Source organism: Hemicordylus capensis, chromosome 5 (assembly GCF_027244095.1).
Source record: "Hemicordylus capensis ecotype Gifberg chromosome 5, rHemCap1.1.pri, whole genome shotgun sequence".
Lineage (NCBI taxonomy): Eukaryota > Metazoa > Chordata > Lepidosauria > Squamata > Cordylidae > Hemicordylus > Hemicordylus capensis.
This window is the reverse complement of record NC_069661.1, coordinates 118,586,040-118,610,029: the sequence shown is the minus strand read 5'-3', so window position 1 is coordinate 118,610,029 and position 23,990 is coordinate 118,586,040. Positions and strand designations below refer to the sequence as shown.

The window sequence follows — 23,990 nt, the reverse complement described above, 5'->3', positions numbered from 1 at the left end:
CTATCTGAAACTAAGTCAATGGCACAACTTCTATACCAGCATGGCCCCTTTTCCAACTTTGCCCCTCTATTTATTTAAGATATTTTATACTGCCCAAAACTTACCTCTAGAGCCCATCCAATCCAAATTCCTAGGAGCAGTACTGCAAGTCGCCCATTGTCTCTCTAATGCCACCCTGCTATTGGAAGTAGGCCTGGTGAAAGTGAAGGCCAGAGTCTGGCTGTCCATATTCAACCACCAGCTGAGATTATCCCTCTTCCCAATAGGCCTAGGCCCCTCCACATTGATGGATGGCTTCCGATCCACATGGAAGCGATTTCTATCTGTGAAACTATTCTTACTTGGACTCTCCCCTCCCCACCTACTTCTCTTGGTTACGAGCGAGCTGGAACATTTATCAACCAGTGCACAATGGACGCAGATTGCCAAACCGACCTTGAAAGCAGTGTTCTCTGTAATAGGGATTTCCAGATGTAGTTGACTATAACTCCCAGCCAAAGACTATTAAAGCTGGGGATTGTGGGAGCTGTAGTCAACAACATCTGCAATTCCTTGTAATAGGGAACACTGCTTGACAGATCCCCCAACTCTTTTCTCTCTGAAAATCTAGGGTACGTAACACCTGCTGGATACCTTACACAGAAGTACCTAACCACATTTACCCTGGCTCACTGCGATGCACATCCCCCAGCTGTCCTTAAAGGAAGACCCCTTTCCCGGAAAGTCTGTGCCCCAGCAACTCGGGACAGGTTGAAACTATTGAGCATGTCCTCCTTCACTACCTGTTCTATAGAGATGTACGAAACACCCTTATTCTTCCACTCCTTGACAGGTCACCAGGATGCTCAGGCCAAGACTATTACTCTCAGACTATAATCCACCGATAATATACAATGTTGTTAAATTCTGAGTGGCAGCATGCAGAATTCACTGGGCTCTGACCACCATCAAGAACTAACTTCATCAATCATTCAGCCCTACTGCTTTTAAAGTCTCAGTTTATCTTTTACAATTTTTAGCAATTTATAGCTTATAGCATGTAACTTTCGATTAGATTTTATCTCATAGATTTTAGCCCTACCATGACTCCATTGTCACATGCTAACGTTTTAGCAATTTTATAGCTCCTTTATCACCTTTTACAGACATACGCAGTTTTTAATCTGACAGTAACCTTACAGTCTTTATACTAATTGACATAGACTATTGCTTTTAATATCATCTGTTACATGCTCCTTTTATCTTGCGCTTGTCTGAGACCGTAATAAAGATTGATTGAAATCAGCAGTACAATTATAAACTCCAATACAAAGCGATCCCATCCACCCGCTCCCTAGCCTACCCTGACCCAATTTCACACCAACAGAGTTTGGATGGGACATTAAAGAGGGAAGGGGTTGTGTGTGGTGAAAACCAGGATCAAAGTCAAAAGTTGTAGCTCAGTTGCTTTGGCCTCAAAGCATCAGCATTTCCTCCTGATGTGATCATGCTTATCTACATGTCAATCATGTACAATTTCTTATTTTATCCTCAGTTCCAGCACATTCTCTGTCTATTCTTTATTGCTATACCCTCCAGTGTTGCAAAACTAAGTTTAGCCATTGAAACAGCTCTAGAGATCCAGTCTACCTTTTGCATTTTGGGAGGGCCCATACTGCAAGAACATAATCTAATCTATGATGTCTAAAAGAATAGTGTATGTTAATCAGAGGTTCTCCATGCCAGAACATTGTAATTTGGGAATAAAGCTGAAATAGATCAGCTCAGCTTGTGGTGTATTACGATTTTCAAGTGTGAGGATTGAGACTTTAGGACCAGATAGTAGGAAAGACTGTGAGTGATGAAAGCTAGGTAAACTGAACCCTCCTTTTGGGAGCTATAATTTTCTATAATCTTTTTGGGATCACTCATTTGGTTCCTAAAGGATTTTTCTGAATCCATAATTCTGTTGAAGCAACTTTACGGTATATGAACTGGAAGGCCCACAAGAAGCTGGTTAAGGGACGGTATTTATTTCTCCCATAGGTAATGGAACCCCCCCCTTTTTTTTAAAGGGCAAAGGATCAATGTTAATGTTATTATATTTATATCCTGCCTCTCCATTCTAGAGCTCAGTGCAGTATTCATAGGGTTCCCCCAGATGGCCTTCCAGCCAGAAATTGTTGACCAGATCGTCAGGGCCTTCTTCAGCAAGGTTGCTTTCACCATGTCCCAGCATCAATGCCCTAGGCCCTGAATATGGCTTTCATACCGCTTGTTACCTGATTTGTAATTTCTAGAGTAACAACTGGGTTAGTTTTAAGGTGCCACAAGACTCTTGTCATAGTTCTAAGGTTTCTGGGTACAACGCCTTGATCACCAAAGTGGCATGCACATACCTGTAGAAGTCATACTGTTCCACCAATGGAAAATAATCTTGAACGTATGCCTCACCCTGAGTAAGATATATTGTGAAGTCTGCTAGTACCTTATGGACAGGAAGCATTTTAGTAAAGGTTGTGATATTTGAACCAATGGCTTCCAGGACATTCTTGATATCTGCAAAAGTGAGCATGTTTATGACAACTATTATAATGCTGAACAAGACCCCATGGTTCACTGCACATTAACAGAAAAGCTTGTTGATTTGCAGCCATATGCAGCAGAATAAGGCATGGAAAGAAGCATGAAACTGGAAAAGGCAAGCCACAAATAAGATTTCAATATAAGATGGCATTTTAAACCACACTCACAAATACACAAATGTAATGCCAAATTAAAAGTTGATGCATGTTGATGCAGAAGCCAGAGAATGTTCTACTTCTATAATGCAACAATTACCTAGCTCTCACGGAGGTAGGTAAACTTGTGTGAGAGCTATACCACTTCAGACTGCAGGTGGAAGTTCATACGAATACTCCTCCAAACTGAAACCATCCGTGCACAAAAAATTCACATCAGGGAGGAAGAGCCCAGCCTATCCGCCTACTTGACTTGCTAGTCTATATTCTATGAATATGAATCTCTCTTTCCATGGTGGAAGCATTCAATCATATAAGCCTCCACCTGCAGCTGAAAGTGGTATATCCAGACACGTCTGCCATGTCAGTGAGAACTAAAGACATCCTTTTTTCTCTAAACAATATCTATGACTATTTGGCTAAAAACGTGAAGCCTGATTCACTATGAGCATGTTCATCCCTCACTTCCTAGGGTGAAACCCTCTACCAGATACTTGTCTCAATACGTAACTCTCACCCTGGAAACAATGCAACAACGGAACTAAATTGTACAGCATTTATTTGAACTCAGTCTGTGGCCTTTCAATGGGAATTCCAGTTCTATGTGCAAGCTCTGGTCAGCCCAGCTCACTCATTCTGTTCTCCCCACAGCAAGGGACAGGGGTGCAGGAGAGATCACAAGACTCACAGCAAGTAGATATTTCTACTTGGAAGTAACAAGTGATCAGACCCATAAACACAGACATTGCTCAAGCCCCACGGGAGACCAAAGGAATTATGCCCAAGAATGGCTTTGCTACTTAACTCCCAACAATTTCAATGGGGTCTGTGCAGGACACACTCTGCTGAGCTTTGCCCCTACACAACAGTAGTAAAGGTTTTTAAATCTAAATGCTGTTCTGTGTTCCTTAAGAAAGGAACACAGCATCCCTGTTCCTCTGATGGGAGGACAGATCCATCATCTCTTAAGTAAGCATTGTAGTATAATTAGAAATCCAGGGTTAACATTTCTGGCAATCTGCTAAAGCTAGCATTTAAACAGCAATGGAGTCCAGTAGATGCAGCAGACAAGTTTATTTCAGTACGTCAAATACACTAGTAGGACCACTATTTGACCTTTTTCAACTAACATCTTCTGCACCTATTTGATTCCAGTTCTGATTTTTGGTTTGTGGGACTGCCTCCTTCATTTTACCATAACTATAAATTTAGAATATGTATGTAAGAGGAGAGCTGGGAGGAAAGCTGGTCTTGTAGTAACAAGCATGAACTGTCCCCTTTTCTGAGCAAGGTCCACCCTGGTTTGTATTTGAATTGGAGACTACATATGAGCACTGTAGAATATTCCCCTTAGGGGATGGGGCTGCTCTAGGAAGAGCATCCACATGCTTGCATGGAGAAGGTTCTAAGTTCCCTCCCTGGCATCTCCAGGGTAGGGCTGACTCCTGCCTACAACCTTGGAGAAGCCACTGTCAGTCTATGTAGACAACACTGAGCTAGATGGGACTAATGATCTCACTCTGTATATGGCAGCTCCCTGTGAAGTTTCTCATTCATCAAGAGATCTGCATCTCTTTCCTTCAAGATAACCTGCCACAATCCCTGTATTTGAGTAGTAGCATTTAAGGAGGAGCTTGCTAGAAAAGCTACAGGATTCTCCCTGTTCATTATTCATGGCTTTCACCACTATTTTCCCAACTGCCCTCACTTTCCTCAGTTCTTTGTACTGAAGTAGTACAAACATTCGGCATCATCTCAAAAAGGGCTGCACAGCTTTGGCCCTCCAACTGTTGTGGGATGACAACTCTCATCATTCCCAGCCACAATGGCCAGTCGTCAGGGATGATGGAAACTGTAAGTCCAACAACTGAGGGAGAGGGGGAGCCTGAAGTTATGCAACCCTGATCTAAACAAAGGGTGAAGACAGACATTTCTAAACAGAAGTCACAGTTTGCCTGCAGTATGAGCCCAGCTTCACAACTCAGGCATACATACCAATGAATCAAAACACTGGTTCCATTGCCAGTCATGTATTGTCCCCAAAGTGTCGAGCAAACCTTCAGTTTTGTTTTTGTTTTTAAGTACCAAACATATTTAGTCATTTAATGTTCAATCACCTTTTGAAAAACTTAAACCCCAAAACGATTTAAAAAGCTGAAAACCTGCTCAGAGGACACAGGTGTATAACATCACAGGAGCCAACAAATCAGCATTATCATAGCTGGCTTTCTCCCGTTTAAATTAACCACTCCAAAAATGCCACATAATGTGTTTTCTCAGAGCTTGCCATGAAAAAGGAGAAGGTATGTTTGGACTGAGCAAAGTGAGGCCAATTCCAAACTGCCTTTACCAATCCACATACATCACATCTGTCTTCACCCAAAGTTGAACAAAGACACAAATGAGGAAAGAGTTAAGTTTCTGAATCAGAACAATGGGGCTTCAACAGGCTCCCTCACTCAGGTACAGAAGCAAGATGATGAAAGCTTAGAGGCGTAATTAATACATGTTTAAATTACTACAAAAATACTTTCATATTTAACACCTCCCAGATTGAAAAATTAAGAAGCAATGTGACATTCTGAAAAAGCTTTGGCAATTTGTTTTCAATGAGTCACACAGTATGTCATGTGCATACTGTGTATTGGGTTTTTTTTGCAAACTTACAAGGTACAGCTGCTTATATTGGTAGAACAGGTCCACAATGCAAGAATAAAAGTTAAGAGACATTAATTAATACACATTCTGAATACACCAGCCTATGTCCATTTGGCAACAACAAGTGTGTTTGTCATTTTTATAGTGCTTAAGGGTATAGTTCTGGAATGCTTTGGTGTTATGAGACACAAATTTTATAGTAAAATAATGTTTAAAGGATGAATAGCCAAAAGGAAGTCCATGGGCTAGTTTCAGCTATTTTATCCGGCCTCTGGTAGCACTATAAAGTTTTGAGTTTTAGTTGTGCACAAGGTTCATTCAACCAGAAGGGAGAAACAGCAAGAAACAGGTATACTCAACACTTCAATGTTATATAAGAGACACTTCAATGTTATATAAAAGATTCCAAAGGAAAGATGTTACATGTACATACGTAAATATAAATATACATATTTGCAACCAGTGTTATGCCTGAGCATGCTCCTCAACTGCAAATCCCTGTTGCCAGCACCTAGAATATGCAACTTTATCACTGGCAAGAGCATCAACATTGAGGGGCAAGCAAACACTGATTCCTGGACCACCATTTACAGAACAGAGTAGCGGCCAAAAATGCAGAAGCTGGCCATACCTGATCTACGTTATGCATTTTCTCTCACTAAGGTTTAATACCCATGCAAAACCGGTTTTTTAAAATAAACTTATGTGCAAAGGTGGAGTGGTCCTTGCCCCCTGGTGGGGCCCTTAGACCTTCTTCCTGATCACTTGAGTCACCAATCTCTTTCTGCTATTGCTGCTGCAACATACAGAAGCATACGAGTCGTGATTCCTGAGCTTTTCCCTTCCTTTTGCCTCTTTTAGGCCACTCCCCAAGGCACCCCTATTTGCTGATGTTTCACCCCACCACCTTCATACTCAGGAGAAGAACCTCACTTGCAGAGAGAGGCCTTCACTCCCTCTTGCAGGCAGGCTACAAGAGTTGCTGCTCCTGGCTGGGAGAATGCACTGGGCCATGGCACTGGAAAGCTTGTGCTTCCTGCTCCTGGTTCAGGACTGCGGCTTCTTTCATAGCCACCCAGAAAACAATTTGTTATGGGGCAGCCATATACATAAAAGTAGTAGTAATTTTTGTTAATCTTATTTTTATAATTAGTTCATCCCTTGATATGTTGCACCACCACACCACTCCCCACATCTCCTTTGTCATTTTCCCTTGACATGAACCTATTCTTGTATCCTTGATGTGGTGGGGTTATCCCCCAATCCACTATAACTAATAAAAACATTCCTGTTCATCTTTTTAAAAAGGACTGTCAGTATCATGATTAAGTGTTAGGCAAAATCAATTCAGCATTATTTTGGCAAGTCATTAGATGTACAAATGAGAGGGGAAGAGACAGGTGCACAAGAGACCGCCCTGTATGTTTTAAGTATTAAAACTCTTACTCAGGGGCAACTCTGAGGGGCAACTTTAAACATGTTTCATGTATAACCCATTAACAACTCTATATAAAAGCTTGTATGTTAACGTAACACAAAAATGAACATCAATTTTTAAAATACAACATCACAGTCTGGACAGCTGAATCCCAAAAATACTTATGAACTCATATCTTGTTTCTTTACACACACACACCACAATGTCAAACAACACTAAGATTAACACAAAAATCAGCTCCCATCAAATAAAAAACTTAATATGGTTATATATGTTATGTTTTATGAACCACATATACTTACCCTAAATACTCACAGCAGCTAAGTTATTTGTTAAGATTTGTTCTTCATATTTATCAATTGATACTGAAAACAAAAGGTTAGTATAAGCCTGTCCCTCTTGTATGGAATTTATCTATACCCAATTCAGGTCTTTCAAGTATATACTAAAACCAAAACCATCTTGTTTTCCTGGTTCTAGTACAAATAGTGTCCTGGGCATGGGATGCCTTTAGAATGCCCCCTCCCATGTTTAATTTTTCAGCGTTATTGTGGTTAGTGGTTAGTTTATTAGCATCCTTTTCAGGTGGGCACCTGGCTTGCAACCCCTAAAGCCAGACCTGTCTCAAAATAAACTTGAACTAAGAACCAAAAGGTTCATATACACCTCTATATGGAAAATCAAATGGTTATTGGCCATACGCTGCTAAGGAAGAAAAGGAGATGGCGTTGTGTTACAAAGAAGTAGGGGGTGGGGCAGGAGAGAGAACTACCAATGAGTACAACAGAGAACCTGTAACAGCAGCAGAAAAGCAATGGTTGGGTCAAGGAACAGAGAAGATCCTACAGCAACAATATAGACAAGAGAGAACTTGGTAAACATGCGACTAAGGTCCACCCTATAATTAAATTGTGCCTAAGGCACACTGGTTACTTACTGTGAAGGCTTCTTCTTGCTACTGGATTAGAGGACATCCCATGTGGGTTATCCTTCCCATGTGCTCGAGAGGCAGGACTTGTGCAAATTAGCTGAAAGCTACAAGAGGCTGGCAAGGATGACCCCACCCAGTTCTGCACAGGAGAGCATAACTGGTAGAGAAGCCAACTATAAGAGGTCCCATGTGATGAAAGAGGGAAAAGTGCCCAGAAAGGCAATACAGGAGACCCTCATTTTTCACAGGTTCCCCTATTATGGTTTATGTTATTCGCAGGCCAAAAATAGCCCTATTTTTGGCTATTTGTAGTATGGAGACCTGGTTTCTTGGTTTGTGCACCTAAAACTAGGGTTATTTTCAGCTATTTGTGGCTAAATGACTTCTGGTGGCCATTTTGAGATTTTTCCACCAAAAAAAGGTCCAAAAATTGGAGAATTGCGGGGTTTGGGGGCATTGCTGGAGATCAAAGTAATGTGCTTTACTATTCTTATTTGTGCCTCCCACACACCCTTTATGAGATCTGATCACATTTAAGTGTGTGAGGAATCTAACCACACACACACCCCAGCGCCCATTCCCATAGGCTCAGGTTCTCTTCTTTCACCGTTTCCCTGTCTGTGGCAATAGGTCGGAATGGAACCCGCCACAAGAGGCCTCCTGTGCAGGTGAGGAGAAGGTACCTCAGTAGGCCAAGGCTCCCAGTGGGTGGGCCAAGAGGTCTTCAAATCCAGCAGCAAGAAGCAGCCTTCACAGTAAATAAACAATGCTTTTTCTGCTGCTGGATGAGGACATCTCATCCTCAGAACCAGCGTGGTGTAGTGGTTAGAGTGCTGGACTAGGACCGGGGAGACCCGAGTTCAAATCCCCATTCAGCCATGAAACTAGCTGGGTGACTCTGGGCCAGTCACTTCTCTCTCAGCCTAACCTACTTCACAGGGTTGTTGTGAAAGAGAAACTCAAGTATGTAGTACATCGCTCTGGGCTCCTTGGAGGAAGAGCGGGATATAAATGTAAAATTAATAATAATAATAATAATAATAATAATAATAATAATAATAATAATAATATCATCATCAGTATTGATGATAAAATTCAGCCATCCCAGGTCCTTGGGAAGGACTCGATGTCTGGATAAAACAAACCAGTCAATAACACCTGTCTGACTGTGTAAACAAGAAATCATCATAATAATAATGATGGAGGATATGCCACAGCCAACTATCCCAGGTGGGATGCCCATGCCTAAGGAGGGGGAAGTAACTGCTGAAGTACTAGTGTGCGTCAATGCCAAATGCTGCCTGTGCCAACAAGTAGGAATCTAGTTTGTAGTGTCTGGTGAACACAGAGGGGCATTTCCAGGTGGCCACTCTGCAGATTTCATGCAGAGGAGCATTGGTGGAAAAAGCGGCAGATGTGGCTGCAGATCTAGTGGAATGAGCCATAATATGGAGTAGGAGATCCAAGATTTTGTGTCTCATGGGCTAAGGAAATGCACACCTTAATCTATCTGGCGATGGTTGAAGCAAAAACCTTTTGTCCCACAGAAGCAGGCAGAAAGGACAGAAACAATGCCTCTGACAGATGGTGAGGCACAGTACATTGAATATAAGCCTTGAAGCATCTATGGACATCTAATTTGTGCCATGCTATTTCGGTCAGGTGGACAGAAGGACAACGTCCTGCAACTGAAGGAAAACTGAGCAAACCTTAGACCAAATTGAGGGATCAGGAATGAGACAGACAGAGTCCTGTCGAATGGATAGGCTCAAATGGAGATGCATGAAGGACATGTAAGACTGTGTGAAGATTCCAAGAGGCAAAGGGGTGCACCACAGGTGGCTCCCTAAGGAAGCATTTAGGTTGTGAATGATTGGTAATGTGTTTTTTTGGAAATACCTGAGATGAGAACCACAAGAGATGCCGCTTGACATTTAAGTGTGGTGGCCTTCAATCTTTTGTCAGAGCCATCTTGAAAGAATAGCAAGTCTATAATGTTGGATGAGCCCTTAGGGATGTAACAGAGACAGCACCACCACAGAAACGATCTCCAGGACCCAGGTACACTAGTATATCCGGTGTAGGGATGAGTGTCTGGGAAATCATAATCTGACACCTCTGATGCGATGGGGTTGTTATTTTTGGCAGTAGAATGAGTCTTAGAGGACCTGGAGGATTGCTTTGCATGTTTATGTTTCTTAGGTGGAGGACTTGCTGATGTAAAGGAAGAATCAGATGAAGAAGATTCCTTCTTTTTGTTTTTGCACTTCTCTCTCCTTGATTTTTTGTTCCGGCTAAAGAACTGGAACAGCACAGATTGAAACCAGTCCCACCAAGCAGGAGGAAGCTCATCCATCAAGGAAGGGGGATGGGATGTAGGAGGAAGAGGATGTGGGGATCCTATGAGCGGGGAGTGCAGGGATCTCACCAGATCGCTGTCGGAGCTGGTGTTTGTAATAAAATGATAGTGATGTTAAGGCCAGGGGCCTCTGGAGGCAGCTGACTGGGTCTGCTCTTTGAGGTATCCCAGTGTGTTGTCCATACTGGCGGCCCTGCTATTACTCCGAGTGGCATGGCCAATTTCGGTGGAGGCGGCTGGACCCACTGAGCCCTGCGAACAGCCTGCACTCGAGGTCCAGGAAGAAGGCATGGCACCTGGAGCTCTGAGATGATAGGTTGGGCCAGAAATGCCTAGCGAGGTTGTTTTGCGGGATGCAGCTGTGAGCCCGCCTCTGGGGCCTGTTGTTGAAGTGCAGCCTCCTCGCTCTGTGCTGGGTGGCGGGTCTTGTGGCCAATGAGTTGGAGACCCAAGGGGCCCTCTGCTGGGAGTCCCCCTGCAAGTTTTGGCAGCCTAGCAGCAAGGCCCCAGTGATGCTCAGCATGCTCCATGATGGACCCAGCTGTTCAGCATTTCCCCCAAGCGGCTTGTGAGGCACGTTGCAAAATGCTGTTCTTCCTTTGGGAGAGACATGCCTGATCTGCTTCCCAGAGGACTGCATCTCAGCTCAAAAAAAGAAAGAAAGAAGGGGGGTGGGGCGCAGAGGCTGCAAAGAAGGAATAGAGAGCAAAGGCTCTTTAAAGAAGAGAGAGAGAGAGAGAAAAAAGAAAAACAAGTGCACACAGAGAGGAAGGTGGGAGGGGGGGAAAAAGCAAGCAATAGTTAGAGAGAAAAGGCCTGAACTGGAAGGAAGGTGGTTTCTCTGGAGCTCAATGCAGGACTAGAAAGAACCGGATGGGGTCATCCTTCCCAGCCTCTTAAAGCTTTCAGCTAATTTTCTGAAATCTAATTTCCTGCCTCTAGAGTACATGGGAAAAATAACCCACATGAGATCTCCTCATCCAGCAACAGACAACCGTAATGCCCATTTGCAAGATATGATACAGAAATTAAATATCCTATTATGGAGAAAATCCTTTTATGATACCAGTTTATATACTAGTTGTTAATGGATTATACACAAAACTTCTTTTTAGAGTATTACTACTCAAAATACATTGGGCAATAAACCATCTCCTGTGTGTGTTTGATACTTCATCCTTTTTTATTCCTGCATTTGATGCCTTCCCTTCTTTTCTCCAAGTTATCAGGTGTCTAAATAAGAATTCATAAGTGACCTATATTCTGATAAATTATTTTTATTACATTTTATTTTTAGACAAGGATGTTTCTAATAAAAATCCAAAGTGATATTCAAACAGCTCTCTCCAATCACTTTAAACTGTTATAGCTAGAGAACGAATTCTCTTATTCCTCACCTGATAAAATGTTCCTCGTCTGATTGAGCACCAAATCAGGAGTATCGTTAAATGCTGCATAACCCTAGAATTAAAAACTGAGATGTCCTAAAGAGTCTTGGTGATAAAATGTCAGTATATTTACTCTATCTTTAAAAAAGCCAAGTCAAGGTTTTACACTCACAAAATTTAATGGTCGTCAGCTCCTTAGTCTCTAAGGAGCTGGAACATAAGGCATCTTCCCCATTTGATCTGTCTATATTCACACAGATGTACACTCAATATTTTCATTGCTTGATAAGAGATCATATCCCCCATTCACATTATTAGTGGCCAGCATGTGGTGGTGGACAACAGATACACCTCTCCATCCATTCACTACACATTTTAAAGCATGTGGATAAACTGGCTCACACACAGTCAGCCAACCACACATTGGCTCATGCTCACTCCCTCACATTGTGTCATCACAGAGCACCAGGCTCCCTCACTCTTTGATGTGTACTGTGAAGAGGAAGACACCCTTCTCCTTCACATCATGAGGGCCAGCTGCCACCAACACATGAAACTGGGGCAATGCTCTCTGCTGAATCCATGAACTGCCTCCATTGAAAAACACTGTGTCTGGGGAGACATCAGGCAATAACGCTCTGTCCATGAAACGGCATCTCCTGTGGCCATTTCATACATGTTTGTCACCACTTGATGCTGCAGCCATGAAGTGATGAACATGCATGTGTGAACTCTCTATCACCAAGTCAGTAGCTTCAGATATTCTAAGCAGCATCTACAAACTGATGCACAGCTGCCTTGCACTGCCACAGTAGTAGCTAAGAGAATTTGCTCAGGGGAGATTTGTGTAGAGAAGAAATATCTGCATTCTATGCCATGAGAGAATCACCAGAGTGTGCCATAAAGAGCACACAAAACAATTAAACCTTCCAGTGAAACCAAAATACTCACTAGCAGATGAGGCCCACTGCATTATTCGCTGTGCTTACCTTGTCTCCTTCCAATCAGCCTCCACTGTGGGCTGGACACTGTGGATTGTTTTGCCTCATCTCTGCACTGGAGTCTTCAATTATTTCCAATACAGAGACACAGGAGAATCACCTGCCTTCAGGAGGCTAACTGTTGCTTCGCTACACAAGTCAGTCATCTGGTTCGGATGATAGGCAATGCTTTAATTTAACTAACCATGATTCTTCCCTTGCAGCTAGGTGTGTAAGGGGGGGTGGGACTACACACCATTTGTTTGATCGTCTGAACTGGTCCACTGATTTTGACATAATCCTGGAAAAACCCTTCCAGTTCACCCAACTGGAAAAGTGAACCTTTTTTGCATGTCAAAATGAAACATCAATTTCTCAGTCTGAGGAGCCTGAGCAACACGGGCACAGAGCCTGTGTCTCTCCCCTTTTCATGCCCCATCTGCTTGTTGGGGCATTTTGCTAGTGTCTGAAGCCACGCAGGTGAGTAGCTGGTTGAACACCAAGTGCCAATCTGTTATTCAAATAAAAACATGCTGCGTCTTTCAGGAACATACCTTTTGAACCAGACTGGAGAGATCTATTTTAAGGACTTCTTTGACTTTGACTAGTTGAACACTTACTCCTGGTAACTGGAAAGAGGAAAAAACAAACAAAAGTGATGTTACAGGTTTATTCTAGTCCACATTCTAAAGTTTACTTAGAAGTACAGAGAAAGAGTGAACACACACACCACTCTTACATGTGGTTCCCAGCTGCCTCACCAGGCTGTTGCAACCTTGGGTGCTCCTAATCCTATTCATTGAGCCCATTTAGTTACAAATTAAAGCCATTGTATGCTGTAATTCAGGATTGGGTAGGGGAGAGCTTTTTTATATATCTATAAACATCCTTGTCTTAGCCTTCTAACAAATATACTTAATTCATTTGTTCAAAAATGTTGTCAAATATGAATGCGATCACAAACACTAGGTAGCCATGTTGGTCATGTGTTCATGTGCATGGTCATCAGGGAGAAGACCAGACTAGAGACCTTTCCCCCTTTTATACTCGTTTGCTATGTCCAGGGAGCATAGACGAGCATGTTTGGAGAAACATACAGTTATGTGAGCCTCCACCCTCAATCTGAAGTGGTGCAGACAAGATATAGGCTTAGTACACAACGAGAACTAAGCCACCAAGAAGAATTGTTGATTTTATCGTACCCTGCTGAAGTTGGCATTAATATTCAGTTGATTAAAGGAATTCCTGATAACATTGCAAATTGAAGTAGCTTGGGCAGCTGTGCATGCAGAATCGTTGAGTGTGTTCATCAAGTGTCCTTTGACTTCTGTCAGGTTGGCATGTAGCTTGTCGGTGCCCTCTTGCAAGACTTCCACAGATACACTCACATTCTCCAGTGCCTCCTTTGTTTCCCTAATAGCTGCAATGATTAAAAATAATAAAATCACATAAGAACTTCACATCACAGGATCAATTAGGCATAAGCCCAGCAGTGAATCAAGGTACAGGAAATATAAGCCAGAAACAAAGACTATTGCCAAAAGAATGTGGCCAATTTGCTACCAACAGAACAGCAGAGTTTTGAAGAGGAAGACTGAAACTCTTCAGTTGTACAGATTACTAAAGGCCTCTACCCACATTCCAGTTCTGTGTCATTCAAACCAGGAGGATGCAGAATAGTAGACAGATTCAAGTGCCATGTAAACTTTTGCTCTGTGCTATGTCCATGAGCCTTGGGAACACATGCTCCCCTAGCCCGTCCCCTTATGAGAGTCAGGAGTATTCCCTTTCCAATTGCGGTTAGAAAGAAAGTAGGATCGGTTGTGTCACCCAAACCAACTGATGCTGGTTTATTATAATAACAGTGCTTGAAATAAACCTAGTCCTGAGCCCTAGGCTCGGAGTGAGCTTCAGATCTAGGTTTATTTCATGCACTGTGGGTAGAAAAACCAAGATCAGTTGGTTTGACCGATATGACCAATTCAGACTTCTTTCTAACCATAATCCAAAGGCAACTTCCAAGTTGTGTGAAGAAAGGGGATTGTGCTCCCACCAAGACTCAGGGATATCATGCAAAGCCAAAGTTTAACCCTGACTTCTCATGACATCTGAACTCGCCCACTGATTTGAAGTGGGTTTGCATTAAAAATGGTTTAGATTATGTACAATAGAAGTGTTACAGTTTCCCCCTCTCTTAGCAAGGTGACCACCTCCCTCTACACACACACTCACTGTTTGCAGGGCTTAGCTCAATAAACTAGAGTAGGGTTTTACCGGGCATTTGGAGTTAACGCAACACACCCTGGTGGACTCATTAGTATGGTGGACTCACCATACAAGAAACCAAGCCAGTCCTTGCCTACAAACTACAGCTAGATTCTACATACCTGCTACATTACACAGGCTGGAAACATATTGCTACCCACAGACTGCAAGTACTATGGCTGCAATCCACCACCTGTTGTCTCTAGAGCAGCTCTATCAATTTTAATGGGATCCCCCAATTGTGGATTTCACCCAACAGCTATTTCAGCTTTGCTTTTGATATCCATCCTAATGAGCCAAAACAAGGAAATGTGCAATCTTAACAAACCACACAAGAGGGCTGAAGCAAGACAGGAACAACTTCACACAAAGCATTCAAGAAATGTTACCTTTAATGGCCCTTTCCACTTTGACTTCAAGACAAACAGAAAAATAAAGCAAAGAGAGGAAAATGAGGATGTAGAATGAGATAATATTTTGGTATGGCATGCACACTTTCAATTGCCAACACACAATGCAAAGTTATACTCATAGCAGTGAGCAAACATGCTAGAGGTATCTACATCTGACATGCACAGCTAGTCTATCTACAAGCCACCAGCTTCCCAAAGCACCTTAACCCAGGACACTGGCTATACAAACAATCTTTATTCAGACTATGACTGAACTACATGTTTGGGAGCAGGCCCTAGTCTGGAGATCCAAGTCTACTAAACAGCCACAAAACAGTGGTATGAAAGGCTAATCTGCAGCAGAACACCACTAAGTGGAAGTAGGGTACCTAACCCTTCCCTTGCCAGCCACTTTCCCCATTCAACTACTCTCCCCTAGTTGCTTTCCCCCACAACATAACCAGGGGCGTAACTAGGTTGGAGTGAGCCCTGAGACAAGATTCTTAAATGGGCCCCCCACCAAGAAATTTTTTTTTAATGACTTCAAAAGGAAAGAAAAACCAGCAAGTTCGTGACCTCTATGAGCGGTGGCATTTACCGGAAGTTCCCCCCGTGCTTGCTGCATGCTCCATTTCTCCGCTCCCCCCTCCCTGCCCAGTGCTTTTGGCAGCAGCAGCAGGAGCCCCTTAGCTCCAGACACAGGCTCGACACTTCAGACAAGAAGAGAGCGATGACAGCCACAGACACACATGCGCAATGTGCCCTTTCTTTCCCACGGCCTGCTCACAGCTCACGATCGGGGATTACGGGCGAGAGCTGCTAGCCAGGCCAGAGAGTATGCGAGTTCAAGCAACCGTGCATCCCGATCGTACGGCACGTCACATTTACTTAGTGCCGCAGACTTCAACGGACTTGCCCCGCGCCCCACATATGCGGCCTCTGGGCTGTAGCCCTGAGCACGGACTCTTGCTGGCTTGTGCTCTCCAGCCACCTCTCCTCTCCCCAGTTGGCCCAGGCCGGCGGCTATGTCCCCGTCTTTGGGTCGGCTCGGCTCCTTTGCACCACTCGCCAGGGCTTCTTCGCAGTCTCTCCCCAGGAGATCAGCTGTTCTCAGGAAACCAGGCAGGTGCAATCCCCCCCCCCGACTTTTTTCTCCCCCAAGTCACCGCAGCCGCAGCGGCTGCCTGGTCCCTGCGCGCGCGGCAGTACAGTTGCAAGCAGAGCTGCCGCCGCCGCCGCCCCCCACCAGGCACACGAGGAGCCCACCAAAGAGGAAGCTGCCTTCCGCGCTTCTCCCTGGGCTTGGGTGGGGGCATCTCTCTTGTGCAGACTCCTGTCCTTTGATTTCAAAAACCTGCCATGAACTTTCCAGGGCTGCCTCCTCGGCGGTGAAGATCGGGTAGGCGCTGGGTGGGGGAGAGCCTCTGAGGGCCCCCCCCAAGGCGGGGGGCCCCAAGACAACGGCCTCCCCCTGCCTAATTGCAGTTACGCCCCTGAACATAACATCTGCACATGCAGAACCCTACCAGGAGGGTTGGGGGGTGGGGACTGACAGGTGCTTAGTTGCTGGGAGAATGGTTAGGTATTCCCACTACCTTGCAATTATGCCACTGAAGATCACTTATGATGCTTCTTCAAGGTGGCCAAGACCCCCCTGTCTGTAAAGATAAATTTAAGACAATCCTCTCACGCTAGATATTAAAAGCGGCGGTTCACATACCCCTGCTAACTTGGCATAGAGGCACCTTTTAACGTGGTGATTCTCTTTATTTAGCAGGGGGAGAGTAACTGGCTCTATCCACCCCCAGCACAGTACCTCCAGTGACTGTTGCTGGTGTCTCTCTTATGTTTCTTTTTAGATTGTGAGCCCTTTGGGGACAGGGATCCATCTTATGTATTTGTTGTTTTTCTGTGTAAACCGCCCTGAGCCATTTATGGAAGGGCAGTATAGAAATCAATCAATCAATCAAATAAATAAATAGTAAGTAGCACACAGGTATGCATGTGTGGCTAAAATTTGAAAAGCCTACTTCAAAGTTTCCAAAAACGTGCAAATGCATCCTCCTCCTCCCCTCGCCGGCCAGCTGGCAACCCCTGCTGCTACTGCCTCCTGCTCCCCCTACCTGCGCCTCCCTTCCACCCCCAACTGGCTCCGGGGCCACTCAGCAGCAGGCAAGCAGCACCTGAGCTGGCTGGCAAGTTGGTGGGCAGCACCACATGCAGCAGGAACAGCAGCAACAGATGAGGTGAGGGGCAGCAGCAGCATGGGAAGCAGGAACAGGGGTGGGGGCGAGGCAGGAGACGGCAGCAGCAGGAGCAGCCAGCTGGATGAAGGAGGGAGGGAGCAGGTAGCAAGCAAGTAAGATTATGATGATGACGTCTGATGTTTGAGTGTCAAAACTATTTCTGCTGGCACTCATTTGAGAATCTGATCAAGTATGCAAACCCCAGGTTATAAGCCTAGAAGGGCAACGGCTGAGGACACTGGTGGTGGGTCGGGAAGAGACCTCAAGCTTCAACTACTGAAGTTCATCCAGCACATGTGACCAAAAGGGGCTCTGGATGCATTCACAGACTGTACAGTGGATAAAATAGCACCCAAGTCACTACATATAGACGAGATCCCTTTCCCCACTCAAAGTGTCTAGCAGATCTCAATGGATCTTGAACATTCTCTTGATAACCAAGATGAAGGATTATTTTGAACTAATCAAAATAATTCTGCTGGATGGCTCTCTCCAAGAATACAATGATGGTAGAGAAACATTGTTGCTCCATTAACATCATCGCAGCAAAGCAGGTTCTAAAATGACTTTCACCAGTCAGATTCACTGAGTTTCAGGTCTATAATTCAAGCCTCATTAAACCCAGATGGAAGCGTGTTCTGTGGCCTTAAGCCAAGCATACTTAAAAACAGCTTCGCTTGAGGGCAAAAACTCACTAATGTGCATATCACCACAAGGTGGCAAAACCAAGACCTTCCCGCAAAACCTATGGATCCTATGAGGGTTTTGGGGAAAGGTTATGAATTCTGTTAAAAATCACCCGCTTGCCCATTTCTTTTGTGGTTTGGAAGGTGGTCCCCATTGTTTCCTATGGCTGAAACACTCAAAAGGTTTTGAGTTTTGGTTTGTTGAAACAGCTGTTTTGACCATCTGCATTTTGTTTCAAGCTCAAAAAAAATGCAAAATCTGTTTCATGCATATCCCTATTGCTAAGCATTTATTACAAGTAATGGGAAAATGACATGAATATTTTTTTCTGGAAGAAGATTAAGTTGAAAAGAGACATGCAATAATAAAGCATCAGGTAACATTTGTACACCAAGGGCATTACTGAAGGGAGCGGAAACCTTCTCATGCCAATGCTTTTGCAGAACTGGGTACTGTTAAGCCTCAGTTGAAAAGGAATCCCACTTCAACCTCACCCAAATGGGGTAGGGGGGGAAGCTTTGCAGGTGGCCTGGGAAGCAAGGTGAAAAACACAGGAGTTCCTGGCCTTGTTAATGTCATGGGGGCCAAGAACAGCCCAGCAGGCAAGTTGATCCATGCAGCCTTGACTTATGGGAGGTGGTACTGAACAGTTTGAAGTCACAATGACGTCCTCCCAATTTCATTCAGTTTTGAAATGGGATTCTGTGCCATACCTACACTTCTGTATGCCATATCGCATGAGATATGGAACTCATAAAATGGCATCACGTGATACCCTTGCAACTCCAATAAGTTGTGGGCACTGTGAGAAAGCCTATTAAATGCAGATATCATCCATCAACAAGAATTCCCGCACAGACACAGTGATCTTACAGTATATTGGTTGGATCATTATTTGGTAAGGTTGCCTGTAGATTTGGGCTGGGGTATCCTCAGTATGCTGCTAACATCCAGCCTTCTCTTATACCATCAAATCTAGATAGGGAAGCACGAGAGAGTCTGAAGCCAGTGATGGACTAGTGTTGGTGGACAAACAAACTCAACCCAGGAAAGATATGAGTACTGTTGGCTGGGACGATGTCTGCTCCTGGAGTAGGAATACAACCTGTGTTGGATGGTATTACACGCCTCCTGAAGTCTTACATCTGCAGCTTGGGTGTGTTTTTGGATCCTGCATTGCTCCTGGATGGCCAAGTGACAGTGGTGGCCAAAGGCATATTACACCAGCTTCAGGTGGGCTGCCAGCTGCACCCTTTTCCTGACAAGGTGGCCTGGGCATAGTAGCTGAAGCCTTGATGACACCAAGATTAAAACTACTGTTCTATTCTGTATGTAGAGGAGCAATCTTTGAAGAAAACAACTGGATGTTGACCAGAGGAAGCCACATGAAGCATATAATGCTGGTTTTGTGGTATCTTCACTGGCTTCTAGATGGGCCCAGTCTAAGAGCTCTTTCTGACTTTTAAAGCCCTATACAGTCCGAGTCCAGAATACCTCAAGGACTGCCTTCTCACATACAAACCTACATTAAAGATTTTTCAGGAGCCCTGCTCCATGTTCCCTCACCATCTGATCCCGTAAGATGAGGTCTTCACAGAAGAAATGGTTGAACTCCTTTCCCAAGGATGCCTCACCTCTGTTGGTTTTGAGGCACCAGGCAAAGGCAGTTTTATTTCGTAGAGGGGTGTTTTTCTGAGAGGGGGGAGAGATACATTTCATTTCTGGCTGCTGGGTTTCTGCTGCTCAGTTACGCTGCGACATCTGTGTTTAGATTTCATTAATCATTTCATGTTAATTCTGTGACTGCTATAACATTTTGTTAGCAGCCTTTTAAATTTATACTTGTAAGGCAGGATAGAAAGACGATTTTAGTAAGTCGTACATGATTCTGAAAGTCCCCTCAGTCTCACAAGCGATTCACCATGGGGCATAAAGAGGTGCCGTCTAAGAAACTCAAGCCCGAAGATGGCTCTGGGGAACACAGAACTAGTAGTGCAAATTCTTCAGATCTTAGTCTCATTACAAAAGCCTCTCTGGAAAGTCATGAAGGCCAAAAAGATGACTAGCAGTAAATGTCTGCTGTTACCTCCGGCCATGGTTAGAGCTGAATCAAGGGCAGGGCGCACCTCCTTTCCCAGTTGCTCCTGAACTCGGCTGCCAAGCAATAGCCCGACATCTGTTGGAAAAGAGACGGGATATAATCAGGTCCATATTGGTTTAATATACAGTATTGGTTTAATACAGCTGTGCACCTTTTCAATGCCATACCTTTAATGTGATCAAAATGACATGCATCTAAACAAACCCCTAAACTTTATTTTTCTAAATTTAGTCAGGAGATCAAGTTCTAGTTTGGTGTAAAAAAGCCACTGTGGTCATCATTTTTAGTCATTTAGGGAGGACAGCTGGTTTTGTGGTAGCAAACATGAATTGTCCCCTTTGCTAAGCAGGGTATGCCTTGGTTTGCATGCCAAGGACCAATTTGCTAAGCAGGGTCTGCATAGATGGACTAATTGTCTGACTTGGTACAAGGTAGCTTCTTATGTTCAAAGCAGCCAGGAATAACAAAGCCTCCAACTATTAAATATTAAACCAATCTACCCATTTAAATGTTTCATGGAGGTGGCATTATTGATTTATAGCCCCACTTCAACAAAAGTAAATGAAGTACATTATCATTTGATTAGATAACCCTTAAAAGCTTAAGAACCATTAATACACAGGACACGGGTGAGGGGGCATATTTGTACTTAACAACATAAGAACAGCCCTGCTGGATCAGGCCCAAGGCCCATCTAGTCCAGCATCCTGTTTCACACAGTGGCCCACCAGATGCCACTGGAAGCCTACAGGCAGGAGTTGAGGGCATGCCCTCTCTCCTACTGTTACTCTCCTGCAACTGGTACTCAGAGGCATCCTGCCTTTGAGGCTGGAGGTGGCCTACCGCCCACCAACTAGTAGCCGCCCACCGACTAGTAGCTCCATGAAGTTATCCAAACCCTTCTTAAAGCCATCCAGGTTGTTGGCTGTCACCACATCTTGTAGAGAGAATTCCACAAGTCGATTATGCATTGTGTGAAAAAATACTTCTGTTTGCTGGTCCTAAATTTCCTGGCAATCAATTTCATGGGATGACCCCTGGTTCTAGCGTTATGTGAGAGGGAGAAGAATTTCTCTCTGTCTACATTCTCCTACCCACACATGATTTTATACACCTCTATCATGTCTCCCCGCAGTTGTCTTTTTTCTAAACTAAATAGCCCCAGCTGTTGTAGCCTTGCCTCAAAAAGAAAGTGCTCTAGGCCCCTGATCATCTTCATTGCCCTCTTCTGCACCTTTTCCAGTTTTACAATGTCCATTTTTAGATGTGGTAACCAGAATTGTACGCAGTACTCCAGGTGTGGTCACACCATAGTTTAGTATAAGGGCATTATAATATTAGCAGTTTTATTTTCAATCCCCTTCCTAATGATCCCTAGCATGGAATTGAACTTTTTCACAGCTGCCACGCATTGAGTCGACACTTTCAACGAGCTGTCCACCATGACCCCAAGATCCCTCTCCTGGTCAGTCACCAACAGCTCAGATCCCATCAGCGTATACTTGAAGTTGGGGTTTTTCATCCCAATGTGCATCACTTTACACATGCCAACATTGAACTGCATTTGCCATTTTGTCGCCCACCCATCCAGTTTGGAGAGATCCTTTTGGAGCTCCTCACAATCCGCTTGGAATTTCACTATCTGAAAGAGTTTGGTATCATCTACAAATTTGTCCACCTCACTGCTTACCCCTGCTTCTAGATCGTTTATGAATAAATTTAAAGAGCACCAGTCCAAGACAGATCCCTGGGTGACCCCACTTCTTATTTCCCTCCATTGTGAAAACTCTCCATTTATACCTACCCTCTGTTTCCTGTCCTTCAACCAGATAGCAATCCACACATGTACTTGTCCCCTTATCCTATGACTGCTAAGTTTCCTCAGGAATCTTTGATGAGGAACTTTGTCGAAAGCTTTTTGGAAGTCCATGTATACTATGTCAACTGGATCACCTTGATCCACACACTTGCTGACACTCTCAAAGAACTCCAAAGAGAGTGTGAGGCAAGATTTACCTGTGCAAAAGCCATGCTGGTTCTCTCCCAGCAGGGCCTGTTCTTCTACGTGCTTTACAATTTTATCCTTGATTGCTTGCCATCAATTTTCCTGGAAAGGACGTTAAGCTAACCGGCCTGTAATTTCCTGGATCATCCCTGGATCAGTTTTTGAAAATCTGTGTTACATTTGCTACTCTCCAGTCCTCCGGTCCGGTACAGAGTCCGATTGCAGGGATAAGTGATTTATTTTGGCAAGGAGGTCAGCAATTTCACATCTGAGTTCTTCTGAGGACTCTTCGATGGATGCCATCTGGTCCCGGCGATTTGTTTTCAGTTTTTCCAGACAGTTAAGAACATCATCTCTTGTCACTTCTATCTGACTTAGTTCTTTAGCCTCCATCCCTAAAAAGCATGGTGCAGGAACAGGTATATGCTCAGTATCCTCTGCTATGAAGATGGATACAAAAAACTCATTTAGCTTCTCTGCAACGTCCATATTATCCTCAATAATCCCTTTCACGCCCTCATTGTCTAATGGTCCAACTGCCTCCCTGGCAGGTTTCCTGCTTCTGATGAATTTAAAGAAGTTTTTGTTATTCCCCTTGATGCTTTTAGCTAAACGTTCCTCAAACTCTTTTTGCCTCTCTTATTGTCACCTTGCATTTCTTTTTCCAGAGTTTGTGTTCCTTGCTGTTCTCTTCATTTGGACAGGTCTTCCAATTTCAGAAAGAAGTTCTCTTTCCTTTTATGGCTTACTTGGCATTACCTGTTAGCCATGCTGGCATCCTCCTGGACTTAGTGGTACCTTTCCTCCTTTTGGGTATACAATCTAACTGGGCTTGATGTCTCAATGCTGCCGTTGCAGTTTCAAAGTTAGCGATAGTTAAAACATTAACTTTTTCATGTATCATGAGTATATTGCAACTCTTTTCTTCTCCTCTTCAGAAGAGAAAATCATTTATAGAAAGAAAATGAGTCCTCATAAAATGGTAGTTCTCCAGATATAGCAATAGCAATAGCACTTACATTTATATACCGCTCTATAGCCGGAGCTCTCTAAGCGGTTTACAATGATTTAGCATATTGCCCCCAACATTCTGGGTACTCATTTTACCGACCTCGGAAGCATGGAAGGCTGAGTCAACCTTGAGCCCCTGGTCAGGATCGAACTTGTAACCTTCTGGTTACAGGGCGGCAGTTTTACCACTGCGCCACCAGGGGCTTCACCAAATATGAAGGCATTTTTCCTCTTCAAGAGGTATATCGTTGTTATGACAGAGGCTGAGTTCTTCCCCAATTTGCAAGGCTGACAACTTTGCAGAGCAACATAGGAGAGGAGAGCTGGTCTCGTGGTAGCAAGCATGACTTGTCCCCTTAGCTAAGCAGGGTCTGCCCTGGTTGCATATGAAAGGGAGACTAGAAGTGTGAGCACTATGAGATCTTCCCCTCAGGGGATGGAGCCGCTCTGGGAAGAGCAGAAGGTTCCAAGGTTCCAAGTTCCCTCCCTGGCTCCTCCAAGATAGAGCTAAGAGAGATTCCTGCCTGCAACCTTGGAGAAGCCGCTGCCAGTCTGTGAAGACAATACTGAGCTAGATAGACCAATGGTCTGACTCAGTATATGGCAGCTTCCTATGTTCCTAACATGTTATTTGGCTTCAGATACTCCAAAGCACAGCCTTACTAAGACTTTACTTGTGTTTAACAACTCAGTTGCAATCACAAATTTTGCATCAGATCTTAACCTGGGTTTGGTTTGTAGCACATTAACCTACTATTTAAACGCTTTATTATTAGCATGGTTATTTTTGTACTTAGCATCTAATAATA

At 44.0% G+C, this 23,990-nt stretch overlaps 1 protein-coding gene across 17 annotated transcripts in view; it reads right to left on the bottom strand.

Annotated features, from left to right (window-relative positions):
- Positions 1-23,990, bottom strand: part of PROM1 (prominin 1) — a 129,879-nt gene that overhangs the window by 42,206 nt on the left and 63,683 nt on the right. For all 17 annotated transcript variants that reach the window (XR_008308221.1, XR_008308222.1, XM_053254110.1 and 14 more), the window contains 5 exons: positions 20,151-20,240; positions 13,677-13,894; positions 13,029-13,103; positions 11,504-11,567; positions 2,379-2,538 (listed from right to left, as the gene is read on the bottom strand). Coding sequence is in view for 15 of the 17 variants with exons in the window: in XM_053254110.1 (XP_053110085.1) it covers positions 2,379-2,538; positions 11,504-11,567; positions 13,029-13,103; positions 13,677-13,894; positions 20,151-20,240 (607 nt within the window). In the remaining 2 variants the exon portion in view is untranslated. The remainder of the gene's footprint in view (positions 1-2,378; positions 2,539-11,503; positions 11,568-13,028; positions 13,104-13,676; positions 13,895-20,150; positions 20,241-23,990) is intronic.